Source organism: Sciurus carolinensis, chromosome 2 (assembly GCF_902686445.1).
Source record: "Sciurus carolinensis chromosome 2, mSciCar1.2, whole genome shotgun sequence".
Classification (NCBI taxonomy): domain Eukaryota; kingdom Metazoa; phylum Chordata; class Mammalia; order Rodentia; family Sciuridae; genus Sciurus; species Sciurus carolinensis.
Genome location: NC_062214.1, coordinates 31,105,631 through 31,126,327, shown reverse-complemented (window position 1 = coordinate 31,126,327; position 20,697 = coordinate 31,105,631). Strand labels below are relative to the sequence as shown.

Genomic DNA, 20,697 nt, shown 5'->3' with positions numbered 1-20,697 from the left:
GAGATTTGCAACTCTTTACCTTGATGCATTTATCTGTTTGCTGGCCTAAAAAAAGCTTTCATATATGTGTATCATCTGACCCTGAGGAAAAACTCAGGCAGGGACAAAACACACTATTATTTCTCTTTTAGATACAGGAAATGAAGTGATCTGCTTCATGCCATAAAACCTAAATCTGAAGATCTTCTTGCTCCAAGTTCAGGACTGGCAACATCATGATGCCTTATCTTCCCTATGAGACTGAATAATTCCCCCAAAACAAAGTTTAATTTCTGCCTCACCTTTTTTTTTTTTTTTTTTTTTTTTTTGTGGTACTGGGGATTGAACTCAGGGCCTTGTGCTTGCGAGGCAAGCACTCTACCAGCTGAGCTATCTCCCCAGCCCTCTGCCTCACCTTTAATGATATTAAGCTAATTCAAATAAATTAGAAATGTTATATTGCTGGTGGAACTGCAAATTGGTGTGATCACTCTGGAAAACAGTATGGAGATTCCTCAGAAAATTTGGAATGGAACCACCATTTGACCCAGTCATCCCACTCCTAGATTTATACCAAAAGGACTTAAAATCAGCATATTACAGTGACACAGCCATATCAATGTTTATAGCAGCTCAATTCAAAATTGCCAAACTATGGAACCAATCTAGGTGCCCTTTAGTAGATGAACAGATAAAGAAAATGTGATATATACACATTCAGCCTTAAAGAATGAAATAATGCATTTGCCAGTAAATGGATGGAACTGGAGAATATTATTCTAAGTGAAATAAGCCAATCCCAAAGAACAAAAGGCCAAAAATTTTCTCTGATATGCAGATGCTAATTCACAATGGGGGGGATAGAGGTATTTTTGACTAGACAGAGGGGAGTAAAGCGAGGGGAGGGAGCATGGGGGTAGGAATGATAGAATGAATTGGACATTATTACTCTATATGACATATGATTGCAAGACCTGTGTAACTCTATCATGTGCAACCAGACAAATGAGAAGTTATACCCCATTCATATATGATGTGTCAAAATGCATTCTGTCATGTATAACTAATTAGAACAAATTTTAAAAAAGAAAGGTTATGATAGATTCAAACTAAAAAGTTTTTTCTCAGCACAGGAAACAATCAATAATGTGAAAAGAGAGCCTACAGAGTAGGAGAAAATCTTTTCCACACACTTCAGACAGAGCACTCATCTTCGAAGTTTATAAAGAACTTAAAAAACTTTACACCCAAAATATAAAGAACCCAATCAATAAATGGGCTAAGGAAATGGGCAGATACTTCACAGAAGAAGATATACAGGTGATCAACAAATATATGAAAAAGTGCTCATCATCCCTAGTAATTAGAGAAATGCAAATTAAAACCACCCTAAGATTTCATCTAACTCCAATTAGAATGGCTATTATCAAGAACACAGCAATAATAAGTGTTAGCGTGGATGTGGGGGAAAAAGGCACACTCATACATTGCTGGTGGAGTTGTAAATTGGTGCAGCCACTCTGGAAAGCAGTATGGAGATTCCTCAGAAAGCCTGAAATGGACCCACCATTTGACCCAGCTATCCCACTCCTCAGTTTATACCCAAAGGACTTAAAATCAGCATACTACAGTGATGCAGCCACAACAATGTTCATAGCTGCTCAATTCACAATAGCTAGATTGTGGAACCAACCTAGATGCCCTTCAGTTGATGAATGGACAAAGAAACTGTGGTATATATACACAATGGAATTATACTCAGCCATAAAGAAGAATAAAATTATGGCATTTGCTGGTAAATGGATGAAGTTGGAAAATATCGTGCTAAGTGAAACAGGCCAAGCCCAAAAAACCAAAGGATGAATGTTTTCTCTGATAAGTGCATGACAATATATAACAATGGGAGGTGGCAGGGGGAAAGAGAAGAATAAAGGAACTTTGGATGGTGTAGAGGAAAAAGGGGTGGGAGGGGGTAGGAATGAAAAAAACAGTAGAATGAAACAGACAGTATTACCCTATATACATATATGTATGATTACATGAATGGTGTGAATATACATTGTGTATATCCATAGAAATGAAAAGTTGTACCCCATTTGTGTACCATGATTCAAAATGTGTCTATAAAAATAAAAAAATATTTTAATAAAAAAAGATAAATGCTAGAAGGAAACAAAAATGAAAATAAAATAAAATAAAGTGGAAAAAATTTAGCTTTTAATTAAAACTATGAAATTGTTGGGGAAAGGTAAAAAAAAAAAAAAAGAAAGGTTATATTTAGATAAGCTTTTATATATAGAATGAATGGTATTTTTGTTAATATAAGATTGTGAGCCTTCAGTTCAAGCCAGTAGCCGTATCTGTTAGCAAAACCTAAGTTTTTTTTGTTTTTTTTGTTTTTTTTTTTTTTTTAAAGACAGGGTCTTGTGCTTGTTATGTTGCCTAGTCTGGACTCAAACTTGCAAATCCTCCTGCCTCAGTTTCCTGAGTTGATGGCATTAACACCACATGCAGGTAATCTTAGCATGTTTTAAAGAAGGTCCTAACACTGAAATCTTCCTTTAAAATTTTGATGTGAGTCGACACAAGATAAATATTTACCTGATGTATTGCCAGACCCATGCAAGCCAAGATTTTCTCAGGTGCATCCCTTAGTTCATTCGCTATATTTGGTATCAAATTAGTTATTTCGTCACCTTTTGTCAATTCTTTAAAATCCACCAAAATACTTCCCTTTCTTTCTATTTCATCCTAGAAAAGATTAAAGTTTGAAAGTAACAATTGATCTTTTGGAGTCAATTATCATAACTGAGCATTTAATTATACACTTTGAGAAAGCATATAATGTTCATATGGTGATAATGCTGAGTACTACATAAGCTTTGTATCAACCACAGTCCTAACATTTTAAATATGTTAACTTATATCTCTTAACAATTCTTTGAGGTAGGTATTTATACTATTATCTCCAAATGACAGAAGAGAAAAACTGAGGCACAGAGAAGTTAAGTAATTCACCTAAGTTCATACTATAGGTAAGTGGCAGAGCTGGGATTTGAATTAAGGCAATTTGACTCCAGTGCCTATGATCACAATCACTAGCACCTCAAATAATACCATTCAGTCAGATGACAAATAAAGGTTGACTGGTAGTATTATTCTAAGGAAACCTTACCTTATCATATAATTCAATATGCCTTATGAAAAATTTTTCAAATGCTTGAATCTTCTCAATAAAAGGAGAGTTATCACTGTAAACTAATTCAACAAATAGGCATTAGCACTAATAATCATACATGTACAAGTATACATTTTCATTAAATAAAAGAAGCACTATAAATGAGAGATTTTTCCCCAATTGCTCTATATTCTGATTACATTTAAATAAGAACTAGTATGAACATAAACTTAAGATTATAAAACATGTTTAGGCCTGCATAATCTGAAATGGAGACAGGAAATCTCTGTCCCTAAAAGTCCCAATATTTGGGAAATCTCTAATGAAGCCTTAGATACCTAATTGGACATATCAGTTCCAATAACTTACACAACAGCTAAAACTAAACATTATAATTATAATAAAGTAAAAATTAGATACATAAGCTCTTATTCTAGAAACAGAGAAAAAGGTAATTATGGTCTTTGCAAAGTAAATTCTAATAGTACAAATTGCCACTTGTCAAATTCTTTCCTAAGACCTGGAGACACACAGAGTACAAAACATTTGACTCTGAGCTCAAAATTATACACTTTATTTTATTTTATTTTATTTATTTTATTTTTTTAATTTTTTTTGCAGTGCTGGGGATCGAATCCAGGGCCTTGTGCGTGCAAGGCAAGCACTCTACCAACTGAGCTATCTCCCAAGTCCTACACTTTATTTTTTAACATTGTAAAGATATATATTTTCAACTTCCCTCACAGAGAAATAGTACAATGAAGTATATGGAAGCACATCTGGTCAGGCGTAAGGCACCTCTTGCACTTTATTTTTAGGATCAGTACAAAAATTATTTATAGTGTTCTGAGATTAACTACTAGGGGAATAAATGAAGTGTTGGTGGCTAATGTATCCTCAAGCAACAAGACAATCTATGAAACACATGTGTCTATTTAATAGAAGAAATTTAAAAAAAGACTGTCAATACAGAAAACATTTGTAAAGTATCATTCATAAAATGAACTGCAAGCGCCTGTATGGGGCAGGGTCCTGACTTCAAGCAGTGTAGCTTAGTGGGAAAGAAACACACACACACACACACACACACACACACACACACACACACGAAATCTGGGTTGATTACTTGCTCCTCGTTCCAAGTTCATCATTCTATTTCCTGTTCTATGATGCTCTGATCAAGCTCTGCACCCTATATTTCCCAGATTCCTTTTAGACTCTGCCAATTAGAGGCACTTTAAAGACTGGAAGATAGTAGGAAGTAGGAAAGAAATATATTCTTGTCTCCAATTCTTTTTAGTTATCTGGGCAGCTACAGAGGATAACTACAGTTCTAGCCTCCAGGTCCAAGTAACAACTAAGTCATGCCCCATCAGTTACTAGTGATGAACAGTTTCCTTTACATCAGTGGTTGCACACAGTGCTACAGTGTATCCGTCATGGGCCTAAGTACAGTTTTATAGGGCGGACTTTAGAGGTCAAAACAACTATGCCCCCACCTTTGAATTCCTAGGTCCTGATAATCTCAGTATTTCTTAACTTTTGCTAAAGTTAAAGAATGGCTACTGTTTCCTGAAATTACTACCATCTGGAGTTTTATTTTGATGTTCCCTTTCTACTTTTTCAGTTTTTCATCTGAATGCCCAATTTTTATATCAAACCCCTCTTTTCAAACACCTACTGTGTTTTATTTTACCGACTGATATAAAACCTAAAAATAATGCTCTTTAATATAAACATGATTTAATTGGAAAACAAAGATTAGGAAGTATGTAGCAGTAAGTCAAATAAATCACAGTAATATAAAATGTAACATCCAAAAACAAGTTATGTCTTTGGATATATAACTTATATCTTGTTATATCTATGTCTTTGGAAATAAAACTTATGGTACTTTTTGCACTTTTAATTCTACCTTCAGAGAAATAAAGTTTCCAGCCTTTATATGGTATGAATTGATCCAATGTTGACTGTAGTAGCAAAGGTTGTGGGGTTTGTTCTGGAAAACAAAACAAAAACCAGATGCTAAGTTAATAAAAACAAAATAACCTTTTTTTTCCACTTTGTTTCTCCTTTCAACAATGAAATGGCATTAATAGAGCAACTAAATTAAAGGTTTCTGTACGAATTTTGCACATTAACTTTCAAATACTTGCTAAAGAGTAACATCAAATAAAAGTTCAATTGAAGTTTGAGCTAAATTACCTTGTCTGATAGGGATGAACTGTTTGCTTCATGAAGGAAAAAACTGAACCATCATTGTCTCATATGATCATACATACCAGAACTATTTTTTCCCATGGCTTTACTCAGGTTAGGTCTGTGTTCTCTTCCCCTCCATTTTCCTGAAAAGTTCCCACCACCTCTTCCTCTTCTCCAGCTTTGAAATCTTCCCTGTCCAAATCCTCTTCCTCTGCACTCGCCACTCATGTCTTCTAATAGATAGATATTAGAAAAGACTTCACCAAAACAAGTAGGGAAATAGTGCTCCTAAAAATGTATTAATGTAATACAAAACAGAAAATGTATTGTTTTTCAGCAGTACACAGGTTTACAAAGTTGTACATTGTGGGAGAAATCCCGAACATTCTGCAATTACTCTTCTAATTTCCACGACTTTTTAAGGTGTACAGTAGATGTTTTATTAAGTACATTAAGTGCTCATGGAATAAAAATAAGAAAAGGTACTGCACTGCAACAGTATTCAAGGAGCCCCCATGACAGAAATGACGGTAAGCAGTAATTAACTCTAAGATGCTTGCTTGCTGTGTTTAAAACCTATTATAAAGCAGGAGTAGTTGAAAATAATTCTGAACTATGAGATGCTAGGGATACATCACCATAGCTCCAATCCTGCAGTATCATACTCATTTTCTGCACAATTTTTCTGTAAAACTAAAACTGTTCCTTAAAAAATAATGTATCTATACACTGTAGTACAATTCATTACAAGAAGCCTGTGCAAATCTCTATTTAAAAGAGGTTTAGTTAGTAAATGAGTTAATAGCTACAAAGTTCATGTTTTCAAGGCACGATAGGACTTTAATCATCAACCAGACATTACACATTGAGAAACTGAAGCTCAAAGAAATTAAGAAAATGGATGATCAAAGTTGTTTGGTGACAGGACAGCAGTCAAAACTGTCCTGAGACTCCCAAGCTGAAGTGCTCCTTCGATAACGCTCCGTGCCATACCCTTCTCAAACGAGAAAATATGATGAGAACAGTAATAATTCCAAAACAAACGCAAGAGGGCAGGACAAGAAAGAGCTGCCCATTGGCTGCTGTCAGTCGTTAAATACTTCATTTACGTCTCCTCAGGCTGTTCTTACTTGCATGGGACGGGGGTTCCCAGGCTCTCCCAGTTCACGACTCCGGGGTATGTGCTAATCCCAATGGCCTGATTCTCCCTCCCTCCCGGGGGGAAGCACAAAGGGCTAAGAAGAGCCTCCAGCTCCTCAGGCCATCCCTGTCAGGTCTTAAGATTTTCTTTAGCCTTAGACGTCCCTGCGCAAGGCCGGATCCCTTCAATCACAGCAGCAGTTTTTCCACCGCGGCCTCGGGAAAGAGTCGGGGAGCAGTTACCCCAAAATCACCTCAAGGAACTGTCCAGTCTCCCTCTCTATTCTTTTTGGCGCGTCCGTGACGCAACTTCCGTCCAAGGAAGCGACGAAACAAGAAGGGCGGGGCAAAGTGTAGCCAATCGAGGAGTTCGGTCAACCGGAAGTCGTGAGGCTCTCGGAAGCAGTCGGAAGGACCCGACCGGAAAGCGGAAGCGGCGCACAGCACGTGGGGGCGGTGCCGGTCGGAGGACTCTAGAGTCTGTGGTGTCGCGGGGAGTGAAGCTGGTCGTTGCGACTGTGTTGCAGGAAGAGAGAGGCGCCTGAAGCTGCAGGGACGCGGCGGAGCACTGAGACCGGCCGAACGTCATGGAGGGCTCAGGAGAACATCCGAGCCCACAGGCCCCGTATCCCGGGGATAACCGCATCCACGACGGCGACTTTGTGGTGCTGAAACGGGAAGATGTGTTCAAAGCAGTGCAGGTCCAGCGGAAAAAGTAAGTCAGGTTGCTGGTTTTGGAGTCTCCCACCCCACTTTCTAGATAAGCCCTCCTTCCGGATTTTCCAACCCTTTCCACCAGGATCCCATTCTGAATTCACTGGATCTCTATCCCCATCCTCGTTTCCTCCTCTCAGATGATCTCGTCACAGAGGCCTTCACCTACTAGATTCTTTTACAACCCGTGCCCCTCCTGCCTTCCCACGGAGTCTCCCTTCTGGACTTCATACCCGGCTTTCTACCTTCGGCATCCTTTCCAGTTTTGCCACAAAAACCTTTCCCCTGAATTCCATTATTGGTCCTTGGTTGCTCAGCTCGATTGCTTCCCTTTCCATCGTCGTCGTCGCTGCTCCCCACCGCCTGGGTTTCTACCTCTGCGTTCTTAGGATCTGCTCTGTGTTCTTACAGACCCCCACTGTCTTCATCTCTGTTCTCATCCTTTTCTCTGAGTCTCCTCCCGGCTCCCCGCTTTTCCTCACAGATCTCCTTCCTTTTTAATCCCTCAACCAGGATCAGTCCCACCAAAAAAAAAAAAAAAAAAAAAAAAGATCTCTTCCACCTAGTCTGGCTTTCTGACTGACCTCTTCTCTCGGTCCAAATGGGACTACCTGTCTGTGTGGAATAAGAAAAGAAAACAACTTTCCGTAGAGTGTGGAGTCCCATGGGGGTTGCTTCATTTTACACCAAGGTGTTCAAAGTCCAGGAAAGTTGAATTGCTCAAAAGCAATTTGCTCAAGGTCTTAGAACTTGAACTAAGTTTTGGTTTCTGAACCTGCTAGCAAGTAACATTCTGTTTTAATAGTAGAGAAGTAGGATTTTGATAACTCTGGCAGTGATGGTGAGGTTGTTAAATCCTAACAGCTTATTAATGGTAACAACATATTAGGTTGTTTGAATGAGAAGTATAACCAAGTTTTCTTTTGCACTAGGTTATTACTGTTTTGTTTGTTATTGCAGTGCTGAATATCAAACCCAGGGCTTCACACATACTAGGCAAGTGCTATACCACTGAGCTACATCCTTACTTAGTCTTGTATTAACTCTTGACAGAGAAGTAAGTTGTAAGTTGAATGCAGTGTCAGAAGAACATCATTCTGCAGACCAGAAAACTCGGCATTAGTTTGGAATTTCTGATAAATGCCTACTTAACAAAAATTGTTTTAGTATTGTTTTCATCAAACTGGTATTTAAAGAAAGCAGGTATTGTTAAAAATTAATCAAGTTAAAATCCCCAAAGCACCAAGCTGGTGATAACCAAGTTTTTTTTTTTTGTTTTTTGTTTTGTTTTGTTTTGTTTTTCGGCATAAGCATCAATTTGGTAAAGAAAAAATTATGGGGAGGAAGGTTCTTCCAGTCCAGAAAATGAAATATCTGCACTAGCTTTTAAGCATTTAAAAATTCTCCTTTGATGACATTTTTTTACATTTTGGTGGATGAAAATTTTTGTAACTATTCCTCATTACTGATACACTTCTGTGTTCTTGAAGTCTGTTTTTTTTTTTTTTCTGTCCAGAATTTTTAATTAGAAATTCTGTGCCTGCTCAGTTATCAAGAATACAAGTAACAATAAATGTTGGCAAGGATGTGGGGAAAAAAGGTACACTCATACATTGCTGGTGGGATTGCAAATTGGTGCAGCCACACTGGAAAGCAGTATAGAGATTCCTCAGAAAATTTGGAATGGAACCACCATTTGACCCAGTTATCCCACTCCTCGATGTATACCCAAAGGACTTAAAATCAACATACTACAGTGACACAGCCACATCAATGTTTATAGCAGCTCAGTTCACAATAGCTAAGCTATGGAACCAGCCTAGGGGCCATTCATTTAACAGGTGGATGGATAAGAAAATGTGGTATATATACACTTTGAAATATTACTCAGCTACAAAGAAGAATGACTTTATGACTTTTGCCAGTAAATGGATGGATCTGGAGACTGTCATGCTAAGTGAAATAAGCCAGTCCTGAAAAACCAAAGGTCGAATGTTCTCTCCTATATGCAGATGCTAACACTCAAGAAGGGGGTGGGGTAGGAAGGGGATTAGACAAAGGGGAATGAAGGAAAGGGAGAAGGATGAGAGTAGAAGAGACAGTGGAATGAATCGGAAACAACTATCCTATGTTCACATGAACACACCACCAACAGTGAAACTCCTCATCTTGTACAACCATAAGAATAGGATCCTAATTAGAATAAGTTGTATTCCATGTATGTATAATAAGTCAAAGTACACTCTATGTATATCTAAAAAGAACAAATTTTTTAAAGTGGGGAGAAAAATTTCTGTGCCTTCTTCCAAGTGCATAATTTTTGAACATTTCCAATACAAATTGCTTAAACTTTTTAGTTGAAGTATAACAATTATAAATACACAGTTTGATGAGTAAGCCCAAATTACGCATCTTGTAATAACTATCCAGGTAAAGCATTTTTAGTTTCTTTTGCATACTATTCCTGTAATTGCCTTAATTTTCAAGCATGGTTGTTTCTAATTATGTGCTCTTTTGGACAGAATCATTTTCATTACCGAGGAGATAGCAGCATCTTAAGTTCTAATAGGTACTCTTTAGGCCTGATTTGGAAACACATATTGTTGGTCCCTCTTGGTAAAGCCATAATGGCTAATTTTGTTTTAATTAGAAAATGACCCTCTGAGCTCAGCTGCATCCCAGGCCAGACTCCCCCATCACCTTTCTTTCCAAACTACTCATCTGGTTAGGCAGAATCTGTTCTGATTCTTTGAGATGGGCAAGTCCTACTCCTTTCCCATGAAGATGGGATGATGCCCACATCCCCTCTGACTACACATGCCCTTCCTACCTGGTGCATTGGCCTGTCAGACCAGTCAGTTTGAGTGACACCCCTCCCTGCCTTTGCACATCAAATAGGCTAGCAGAGGTGAAATCCAACCCAGCTTAGATCCAGTGGTTCATTAGCACCAAGGTGCTTGAAGGGTGGTGGATACATAGCTGAACTGAATTTCAACTTCTCAGGGGGGTTGTGTCAGCAAATATTTTGAATATCTGTTGTGTTAGTTTTGGGAGACCCAGCAAAGCATAAGAATTGGCCCTATCTGAATCACTTAGGATCATGCCATATTTCACTCAGGTGTTTGAAGTAACACATAATGAAGATGGAACATATACACAAAGGTGTGGTAGGCTATAAGGAGCCAAAAAAATGAAGGTGACATACTTAGGAACTAGCAGTGGTGGGAAGCATTTGACAGGCAAACCTAGGTGATACAGCATGCATTATGTTACTCTCCAGGGCCACAAAGGAAGAGAAGGACTGAAGTGGGGCACAAATAGGACTGACAGCACATTTTCCAATATTCTGAAGTTTTTGGATGTGGACTGGGCCTGAAGCTCAATGGTACTTCCTAAAGTCATTTGGCCTTTGCTGAGAAATATTGTGTAATATAGTGGAATTAACCAGACCTAGGGATCAGACAGACCTGAATTTGAATCCCACTCCAGCACCTTGTAACTGAACACTTTTCCCTGGGCCTTAGATTTCTCCTTTGGAGAGAGCTATGTCCCAGGATTAGTATGAGAATTAAAAAACATGAATATATGTGGCACATACTGCCTCTGGTTGATGTCAGCATGTGTTAGTTTTCTTCTTTTGAAAGGGAATGTTTTTGTTTTTATGGGATTCCCCTCTTAAATATCAGTAAAATACAAATTGGAGTGATAAGAAAATCCTGTTTCCTGGTCTGCAGTATAGCATTGTCAGTATTAGGTTTCATTTCATTTGGAAATGAAATGCCGGTGACGTTTATTTGAAATATAATTTGCTTGTATTAGATAATTTTTCAGTAAAATGGCTATTTAGACCAAGACCAAGGAGTTCCCTGAATCCTTGTCATCTCAGTGATTGTTCTGTTTTGAGACATGTGAGTTGTGAGGAATGTCACAGTGAATGTCTGGTGACCTGGCAATCTTGGTTACCCTGTCTGCTGTTTAGGAATCTGCAGAGCCTGTGAGTTTGGACATCCTGGTAGACAGTACAAAATGGGGGTCTGATGATGCCCCAGAAGAGAAATATCTTTTGTCTTTGCTTCCCCTTTCCAAAATTCAATGTTTTCCTAGCTTCTTTATTCATTTTATGTCTCTACCCCAAACCAGTTCCCTGTAGTTTATGCTGATCATCCATTGAGGAGACCACTTTTGAAATAAATTGGAATGAACAGACTTTTCTTGAATGAATACAAAAGACATCAATTAATTGATTACTTTTTCTTAACCCAGAAAAGTGACTTTTGAAAAACAGTGGTTCTACCTGGATAATGTGATTGGCCATAGCTTTGGATCCACATTTGAAGTGACCAGTGGAGGAGGTCTTCAGCTCAAGAAGAAAAAGGAAGAGCCTACTTCAGGTGCACCACTTAGAACTGTATCTTGGTGGAATGAAGCAAGTACTACCTTCAGCAATAAAATAACCTGAATTCTGGCTCTAGCCCACCATTAGCTGGCTCCCTGACCTTGAACCAGGCGGTCAATCCCATGAGTCTTTGGTGCTTTATTGCAAGAGCACATTGAAAACCTTTTCAGTGCCCATAAACTGCAGCGTCATGGATAGTGTGAAGATTGAGATCTGGCTTTGAATAAAGTGGCTAGGTTTAAGTACCTGCTTTATTACTTGACTTGCAACTTTGGGCAGATGATTTGGTTCATGTGGTTCTTATATTATATTATTAGTCCATTAAATGGGGACATAAACAAGTTTAATGCCTAGGTTGTGATGAGTGTTTAGTGACATAGCCTTCTTAGGAAGATCCTAACAGTGCCTTGCCTATAGTAAGGGTCCCATCATTTTGGCTATTATTAACTAAGGATAAATGCTTGTTTATTAAAATAAACGTTATTAATAAAATATATAAACATTTAATAATTACTAAAAGCTAACTAAAATACTGTTTTGAGCCAGACCAATTAATTAGATATTTTAAAATTAACATCTGTATTTTTATTAAGTACCAAATAGGTGTCAGGCATGATTAGGGCACTATTATTGTAGCAATTCATAAGACAGAGTATCTTATAAAATGTATTTACCAGTGGAGAATAACCAAAATTATCAAGTAGACAAGCAAACAGCATGATTTCTGATGATGATACATATGAAAATAGTAAAGTAGGGGTGTGTACTGGAGCCTGATTGGGCAAGATTAGCCTTGACTGAGATAACAAAGAACCAGCCACTTGGAGAGCTGTCATAAGAGCCTTCCAGGTAGGGGGAACAACAAAATTCTGCTGAGGGACCTTGGTTGGAATGGTCAAGGAACAGAAACAAGGGCAATGTAGCTGAAGCTTAGGGGTCAGGAGATGAGGCCAGGAAGGGGAGGCAAGGCCCACATCATATATGACCTTGCAGTTATCTTTGGAACGCATTCTCATTGCTGTGGAAAGCCACTGTATGCTGTTAAACATTCAAATAGATGTACCAGTTTGCATTTTAAGAAAAAGATCACTTTGGCATCCATGTGGATAGGAAGGGAGCAAGAGTGGGAACAGGAAGATGAGTTAGAGGCTTGGGTAGTCACCTCAAGACAGGAGAGTAGACTACAGTGAGGGCAGTGGAACTAGAAAGCTACACTGGAATGGCCGATGGACTAGATGTGGTATTTTACTTAGGGGAAAAAAGATTGTAAAATAATTTCAGATTATAAATGTCATCATAGAGCAATTTCTTTTCCTTAGAGACCAAAGAAGCTGGCACTGATAATCGAAATATAATTGATGATGGAAAATCTCAGAAACTTACTCAAGATGACATAAAAGCTTTGAAAGACAAGGGCATTAAAGGAGAGGTAATATTCAAAGAACTTTTAAAATTTAGTTTTTGCTTGGTTGCTATTTTTTTTTTTTTTTTTTTTTGGGTGCTGGGGATTGAACCCAGGGCCTTGTGCTTACAAGGCAAGCACTCTACCGACTGAGCTATCTCCCCAGCCCAGTTTTTGCTTGGTATATAGAAAGTGGTTGTTTTTTTGATTTGTTTTGTTTTGTTTTGTTTTTTTGTGGTGCTGGGGATTGAACCCAGGGCCTTGTGCATACGAGGCAGGCACTCTACCAACTAAGCTATCTCCCCAGCCCGTGGTTGGTTTTTAAAGCAGACTTTGCCAAAGGCAAAATGGAAAAAATCACGTTATAATTTGTTAGAAATAGGTTGTAATGTACATGCAATTTAGTAATCAAGATTTTGTTTCTTATTAAGATGGAAAAATATAAGGAAATAACATGGTAGAGAATTTAATAACAATACATATTAGGATTTAACTTTATTCATTTTCAGTAATGTTTTCAGCCAGTGCTCTCAGAAATGACAGTTTTATTAAATATTTCTCTTCTTTACCTTGGTTTAAATGGATTTATAAATACTTTATTACAAATTCTAAATAGAATATATAACTACAGAGTTGATCTATTTGGACTTCTGTGGAAGAGGGACTGAAAAATCAGACCTGTGGATATATTCTGGGGTAAGAAACACTTGAACTTATTTGTTCTGTGGAAGTAAAGTTTCAGAAAATCTGCTTGCTCCTTTTTTTTATAGGAAATAGTTCAGCAGTTAATTGAAAATAGTACAACATTTCGAGACAAGACAGAATTTGCTCAAGATAAATATATTAAAAAGAAGAAAAAGAAGTAAGTAGAAGTAGATGGAAAATAGTTGATCTTTTTATGAATTTATGAGGTATATATTACTAAGAAGTAAAATGTTTTAGATATTTGTTAAAAACTGGTGTCCTGTTTTTAACTTCCCCAGATATGAAGCCGTCATAACTATTTTGAAGCCATCTACCCGTATTCTTTCAATTATGTATTATGCAAGAGAACCTGGAAAAATTAAGTACGCTTTGTTTCCTTTCAAAAGTATAATTGGGGGAAAATGTATCTTTAAGAAAGTCATGATTTTAAATAAAATGAAAAACTTGCTCACCTGCATAAAGTGTCCTCCTACCTCATAAATTGTAAGTCCTTTTACTGTCACCTCCAAAGCAATCATTAATGTTTATCAACATAATTTTTATTAAACAATAAAACTTGAAAAATGATGATTAAATTTTTAGGCTTTACTTAGCAAAAAGTGAATGAATCATCCTTTTTTTTTTTTTTTCTTTAGCCACATGAGATATGATACACTAGCCCAGATGCTGACCTTGGGAAATATCCGTGCTGGCAATAAAATGATTGTAATGGAAACATGTTCAGGCTTGGTGCTGGGTGCAATGATGGAACGAATGGGAGGTAAGATTTAACATTTTCACATTCAGTAAAACCCTACTCTAATGTGAGTAGAGAGGTCCAAAATGTAAACTGATAAAAAACTGGATTGAGGAAACCCTATGTAGTGGCACATGCCTGTAATCCCAGTCCCTCTGGAAGCTGAGACAGGATTGTAAGTTCAAGGCCCTTAGCAGTTTAGCAAGATCCTCTCTCAAAATTAAAAAAAAAAAAAAAAAAAAAAAAAAAAAGGCTGGGGATATAGCTCAGTGGTAAATCACCCCTGGATTTAATCCCTAGTCCAAAAAATTAAAATTAAAAAGTTGAATTGAGTTACTTCAAGATTAATGAAGGGATTTGGCATGAACTTTTATAACTACTGTTCTGGGACCTTCCTTTGTGGTCTGTATCTCCTATCCTACTGTGTTGGTACCCTTGTTGTGGTTGTCCTTTTCAGCTTTAGTATTAGTGGGTATAAGTGTGGGACCTGTGATTGACTAGGACCTTCAGGACAGTAATTTCAGTAAACTTATTTCAGTAAAATAGCTGGTGCTTATCTTATTGACCCGAATGGAGGGGATTAAGTGGGAAGACTACTGGGGATGTATTCTCTCCTGAAAGAATACAACACAACCTGATGTACCTGTTCTTTCTCTGACCCTATGAAAGACAAGGTTATATAAACTATGCCACTTAAGAATTGGAGTAAGAGACAAATTCACATGATCCCACGGTCTTAAGAGTAATGTCAAGTGGGGGTAGCTTCCTTAAGACTTCCTATTCATCTGTTTTGGAATTATGTTGTCTTCACTTGGAATATTCATAGACTCCAAACAGACTCCCCAGACTCCAAACAGACTCCCAGAGGAGCTGTACCATTCCTCCACTTCTAAACAGAGTAGGAAAGTCTTGCTATGGTGGAGGACTCTCTGAGGGTTTGTGTAGTCTAGAGTTGCCTCCATTGTGCAGATGTTTGTTTCTTTTATTTGCTCAGGTTTTGGCTCCATTATTCAGCTCTACCCTGGAGATGGACCTGTTAGGGTAGCAACAGCATGTTTTGGATTTCCCAAATCTTTCCTCAGTGGTCTTTACGAATTCCCCCTCAACAAAGTGGACAGTCTCCTAAATGGAACATTTTCTGCTGAGATGTTATATGCAGAGCCAAAAGACAGTGCATCAGTTGAAGAAAGTAATGGCGCACTTGAGGAAAAGCAGAATTCTAAACCAGACAATGAAGACAGCATGGCCGAGGCCCCAGAGAGCAATAACCCAGAACAAGAATCGATGGAGGTTGTTCCTCAAGATCCAGAATATAAGGAGCCTAAAGAAAGAGGAAGCAAAAAAGATTATGTAAGAATGTCAGTTATATCCCCTGTAATATTCTCGGGACCTTCATTAACTTCACTTAAGTAATGAGATTTGATTTGGCTATGGAACATCCCTGCCCAATAAATGTCACAGTTGGAGACTGTGTGTATGTGTGCAGACACATGTGCATGACTTAATCTTTGGAATAGAGCTCTAGGATACAGAAACGTGTAGTTGCTTGGTGGAGGTTTTCTAACAGATTTTCTAGTGTATTTTCATCTTATAAAGGTTACTTTAGTCTGGATTGATAAAGTTCATTGAAATGTTTTGATAGACCAGAGTATTTCTGTAAACCTGACTGAATGACTTACGAACATTGGTTTCTTCTTTTTCTTCTTGAAGATTCAGGAAAAGCAAAGGAGACAAGAAGAGCAGAGGAAAAGACACTTGGATGCTGCTGCTCTGCTGAGTGAAAGGAACGCAGATGGGTGTGTTAATAGAGAATACAGGGTACTTCTTGGTGCTTGTGGGCTCTGCTTCAAACAGATCAGCACTCTCTTTCTGCCTGTCTGCTCTGATTCTAGTGGGAACTGAGATAAGGATTCTGTCTTAGGTTTTAAAGAAAAGCTGCATCTGGCAGAGGTGGGAAATTGATGTTGCTACTCTGTTTCAGAAGAAATCTGAGTTTCTCCAATGACAGTGCATCAGATAAGGCTGTGTGGTCCCACTGGGTGCAGGAGGTGGGACATTTAAATAACCATGATACTGACTAATGGCAGGGTCTGGTGAAAACCTGACAAGGAGAGTTAGAGTTAGGTATCTACAGAACCAGTATACACCATGTTGCAGTTGTTTCTAGAAAAAAAATTGAGTGTCATCAAGTGCTACTTAGAATTTCCAAGCTCTATGAGAGGTGTGACCCAATTTGTTTTCTAGAAATAAATAGCTCATGATTTCATTATTTCGAAGTTCTGGAATGTTATATTTAAATCTTTCTTGTGTGAATAGCATCAATAACTACATTTATTTTAAATGCATTTAAAATCCTATTCTTCACTTCAGAAGTGATTTGTCTGACATTTTCGTTGCAGTTTAATTGTGGCCAGTCGTTTCCATCCCACTCCATTGCTGCTGTCTTTGCTGGACTTTGTGGCCCCTTCAAGGCCTTTCGTGGTCTACTGTCAGTATAAAGAGGTAATACTGGAATAAGGTGGACAGAATTCTTACATCTGGATTTTGATTCTCAAACTGCAGCATAGGAAGTATTTCTAACAGAACTCTGTTTTTGCCTTCAGCCTTTGTTGGAATGCTACACAAAACTGCGTGAGAGGGGAGGTGTCATCAACCTCAGGTTGTCTGAAACCTGGCTCAGAAATTATCAGGTACATGTTCTTACAGTCTATCCAGAGTTGCTGGCTCCTTACAGTAGTACTGGAAGTGGTTAAGTAGAAATATTCCTGTTTCTGGCTACTGCAATGGAAATGTTTTCTTCCTGTGATTCAGAGAATGGGCCCCTGACCTTTCTTGACACCTTTTCATGTCAGGGTACATTTATGTCGTGATTCCAGCCCAGATGGTTAAAGTGCAAATAGTTGTAGTTCTTATTTCCCCAAAATCTTGACATCTTTGTGGAGGGGTCAAACTGGTAATAGCAAAATCCCCAGGTAAATGAGGGAGTGAACCTCTCTCTCTGCTGGAACATCTTCAAAGCTTGTTTTCAGAATTTGCTGGTGGGGTCTATGTCAGTCAGGTTTTCTGAAAAACATGCCAAGATGGAAGTCAAGTATAAGGTTTATTGGGGGATAGATACAGCAAGAGGGAGCAGGATTAGATCTTACAGGTTGTTACCTATAAAGTGGTGGGGTGGAAGAGGGAGAACAGGGGAGAAAGATCCTGCAGTGCTGCTCTGAGAAAGTCTCAGCCAGGCCACTGGGGAACCCAGGAGCAAAGACTGCCCTGTGTTGGGCAGAAATGATCTAGTACTGGCATCTCTGCTCAGTTACCACTGAGAGCAGGCCATCCCTCAGTATGATTCCAAAGCGCAGCAGCAGTGAGTCCTGAGAGACCCTACCCTTTGTGGAATTTGTCTTATTTAATTAAAGAAATAGTTTAGAAGAGTTCTTGTCAGTTAACAGGATAGGAAGGAAGGGAGTTCTGAGTATGCATCTGCTAGCCCCTTCTCCATAAACCCAAGGGCCATGTTGGCTATGAAGCTTTTTGGAACCATGAAGAAAGTGCACAAACCATTTGCCCAATTTCTATACTGCCATGTGAAGGAATGAGCTTTAGAAATTTACCCATTTAAATCCTCAAGAGAATCTGTGTTATTTAAATTACGATTTTTAGTAAGCGTGTCATTGGCATGCACTTTATCATCTTGGGAAAACATGAATGTCTGTTTTCTGTTTTGATTAGGTTTTGCCAGATCGAAGTCATCCCAAGCTGCTGATGAGTGGAGGTGGAGGTTACCTTCTGTCAGGCTTCACTGTTGTCTTGGACAACCTTCGAGCAGACACCAGCCTCAAGTCCAGCGCGAGCACCTTAGAATCACACAAGACTGGGGAGCCAGCAGCTAAAAGACAGAAATGCCCAGAGTCTGGCTCGTAACTTTTCAAGAATGGCTTTGATTTTTGTTCTCAGGCATTCTGCAGTTAAAACTTAAACTTTAAATGTCATAACTAATTTTTTTGTCTGTATGCGTATTCTGAGAATAAGAAAGTGGCTGTATACCCCTTCCTGAGGAGAAGGAATAGCCTTTGTCCACTTCCGACGCAGATGTGTTTAATCTGTCTAAACTGAAACTCAAGTATGCAGTAGTGGATTGGTGGGGCAATTTTGTTTAACAAAAATCCTCTGAGTATTTCTAAATACTCTGCAAATATCGAATTTCAGCATCCTGAAAATGTATTTGTACAAGACCTTGTTTGCATTTTAAGCTAACTGGAATAACGCAATATAGCTAAAACTTGATGGGTACCAAAGGGAAGGAATTTGTGGAAGAAATTTCCTCTGCTCATTCCATTCTCTTCAATATAAGCAATATGAATGTGTGAATATATGAAATTTATAGTACCAAAAATATCCATTCTATTCCCCAGTGTAGAATGAGCATTTTTTAAATGCTAGGTTCTATTATTCTAATAGTTTTCAACCTGAGAAAGTTCCAAGTATTCATTTTACTGCCTTTTTTTTTTTTTTTTTTTTCTTTTTTTTCCTTTTTTTTCTTGGTACATTAGAAAAGTTTAGTAGGTACTTTTTGGCATTAATTTGCCAATCCTTTTATTCTCTGTTCCAAATAAAATGACTAGAATTTTTATATGATGCTTAGTTAAAATAATTGTTTTTCCCAGAGACCTAAGGATTATACAACATGCATGCATGTATATATATGCACACTTGTGCACACACATATATATGTATGTATAGGTGATGGTATACACATATATACACATGCACACACACGTATATGGGTGTCTAGGTGTTGGTATATATATGTATATACACACAGAATTACTACCTATATAATATACACACACAAAGAGAACATACTATTTATTTGAACTATGATAAAATTTTGGGCAGGACTTAGACCAGTTCTCATTGCATTGGTGTTGGCTCCTTGTCAAATGTTTTTTAAAAGTGCCTTTTTCTGGTGATTATTAATACTGGTCTGAAGAGCTCTGCCATGATTAGATGGTTAACCTTTATAAGCTCTGAAAAATTATAATCAAATTATTTAATCATCTGTTGCAACAAATAAAAGTGTTCTGAGCAAGCCAAGGCTCTTCTCCATTTGAGAATCGTCTTGCTCTCTAGAACATGCTCTTGTGTATCGTTCACGTTGTCATAGTATAGAGGGGTATTATCCAATGAGGAATCTCAGAAAAAATTTTCCTCCTAACAGCATGTCCTGTTCTGATAATGGCCAGTGTGATTACCAAAAGTACAATTTTGATTCATTTTTCTTAAAACAGTTGTTTTTAAAGAATAAAAGTTTCCTACTATGATCTGTGTAACTGTCATTAATGATGCAATCATGATGCCATATTGATACTTTCCAGCTGATTGTGACGCAGGGTCTGTCTTGGTAGAAAGCATACCTGGGTTGGTACCTCACTGAACATGAATCAGATTTGTCATCTATCCACATACAACCAGTCAAGTTTATCAAGAAGACAAAACCGTAGATGAGATTCACTGGTGTTGTCTCCTTGGTCACTGGTAAAACAGTGTTCTACTTGGGACTCAACCAGTTTCCAAGTCCTATTCCCTTCCTTAAGTCTTTTGCATGAGTTCTCTGTTCTGAGAGGGATTGGTCAGGTCTCAGCTACCAAGGCCCTGCCTGTACATGTTCCTGTCCTGGGAGGGGACCTAACTCCTCCCCAGCAGCAACAAAAGTGAACTTGTGTTATTTTTTTCTCAGATGTAATTTACTGCCCTGAATAGAGATGACTTAATTCAGTGGTTCACAAACTTACTCTGCCATAGTCCCTCTCGTAGTTTTTCAGGGATCAACAAACTCTTAAAAAGGGCCTCAAAAAATATTTTAGATTTTAATCACAACTATTCAGCTGTATCATAGTGAGAAAGCATTTATGGGCACTGCCTTTTGAAGCAGCCACAGAGGGTCTGGAGTAGGCAGCAAGGATGTAATGTGCCATTCAGAGTTTCTTAGACCTCTAACCCTACTAGCGACATTTGACCCCTCCTCTTGCCAGTCTTCTCACTTGACTTGGAGGACCCCGCTGTCCCCCACTTCCCTCCCACCCTGATTTCTTTCACTGGTTCCTTCTCAGATTTCTAAACACTGGTACGTCCCAGGCTCTGCCATACACCGCCTTCTTCCCTCTCATCTTAATACACTGGTTCCCTAGGATGATTATGTTTTGGGGGCTGATCAAAGAAAAAGGTAGGACCATGAGGTGGCAGTAGCACAC

At 38.3% G+C, this 20,697-nt stretch overlaps 2 protein-coding genes across 3 annotated transcripts in view; one reads left to right on the top strand and one right to left on the bottom strand.

The window, feature by feature from the left end:
- The window catches only part of Mcm8 (minichromosome maintenance 8 homologous recombination repair factor), a 44,093-nt gene extending 37,280 nt beyond the window's left edge, over positions 1-6,813 (bottom strand). Inside the window, exons 1-5 of one of the 2 annotated variants that reach the window (XM_047538479.1) lie at positions 6,754-6,813; positions 5,440-5,592; positions 5,073-5,156; positions 3,155-3,237; positions 2,581-2,730 (exon numbers count right to left, since the gene is read on the bottom strand). In XM_047538479.1, coding sequence (XP_047394435.1) covers positions 2,581-2,730; positions 3,155-3,237; positions 5,073-5,156; positions 5,440-5,587 — 465 coding nt within the window. In that variant the 5' untranslated portion in view covers positions 5,588-5,592; positions 6,754-6,813. Of the gene's footprint in view, positions 1-2,580; positions 2,731-3,154; positions 3,238-5,072; positions 5,157-5,439; positions 5,593-6,489 lie in introns of both variants that reach the window. The other variant, XM_047538478.1, reaches the window with a different exon arrangement.
- Positions 6,814-6,960: 147 nt separating this feature from the next.
- Trmt6 (tRNA methyltransferase 6 non-catalytic subunit) lies at positions 6,961-18,939 on the top strand. Its single transcript, XM_047539958.1, has 11 exons — positions 6,961-7,214; positions 11,477-11,604; positions 12,929-13,038; positions 13,782-13,873; positions 13,995-14,078; positions 14,352-14,476; positions 15,447-15,802; positions 16,163-16,248; positions 16,852-16,954; positions 17,056-17,142; positions 18,176-18,939. Exons 1-11 carry the CDS (start codon positions 7,087-7,089, stop codon positions 18,365-18,367), a joined length of 1,491 nt encoding a protein of 496 aa, XP_047395914.1. The 5' UTR covers positions 6,961-7,086; the 3' UTR covers positions 18,368-18,939.
- Positions 18,940-20,697: the final 1,758 nt, after the last annotated feature.

Bases quoted from the DNA above. Each gene is read 5' to 3' on its own strand.
- Trmt6 (XM_047539958.1), top strand. From the start codon at position 7,087: ATGGAGGGCTCAGGAGAACATCCGAGCCCACAGGCCCCGTATCCCGGG. The intron at 14,079-14,351 runs GTACGCTTTGTT...TTTTTTCTTTAG, and splicing joins AGAGAACCTGGAAAAATTAA to CCACATGAGATATGATACAC. The intron at 17,143-18,175 runs GTACATGTTCTT...TGTTTTGATTAG, and splicing joins CCTGGCTCAGAAATTATCAG to GTTTTGCCAGATCGAAGTCA.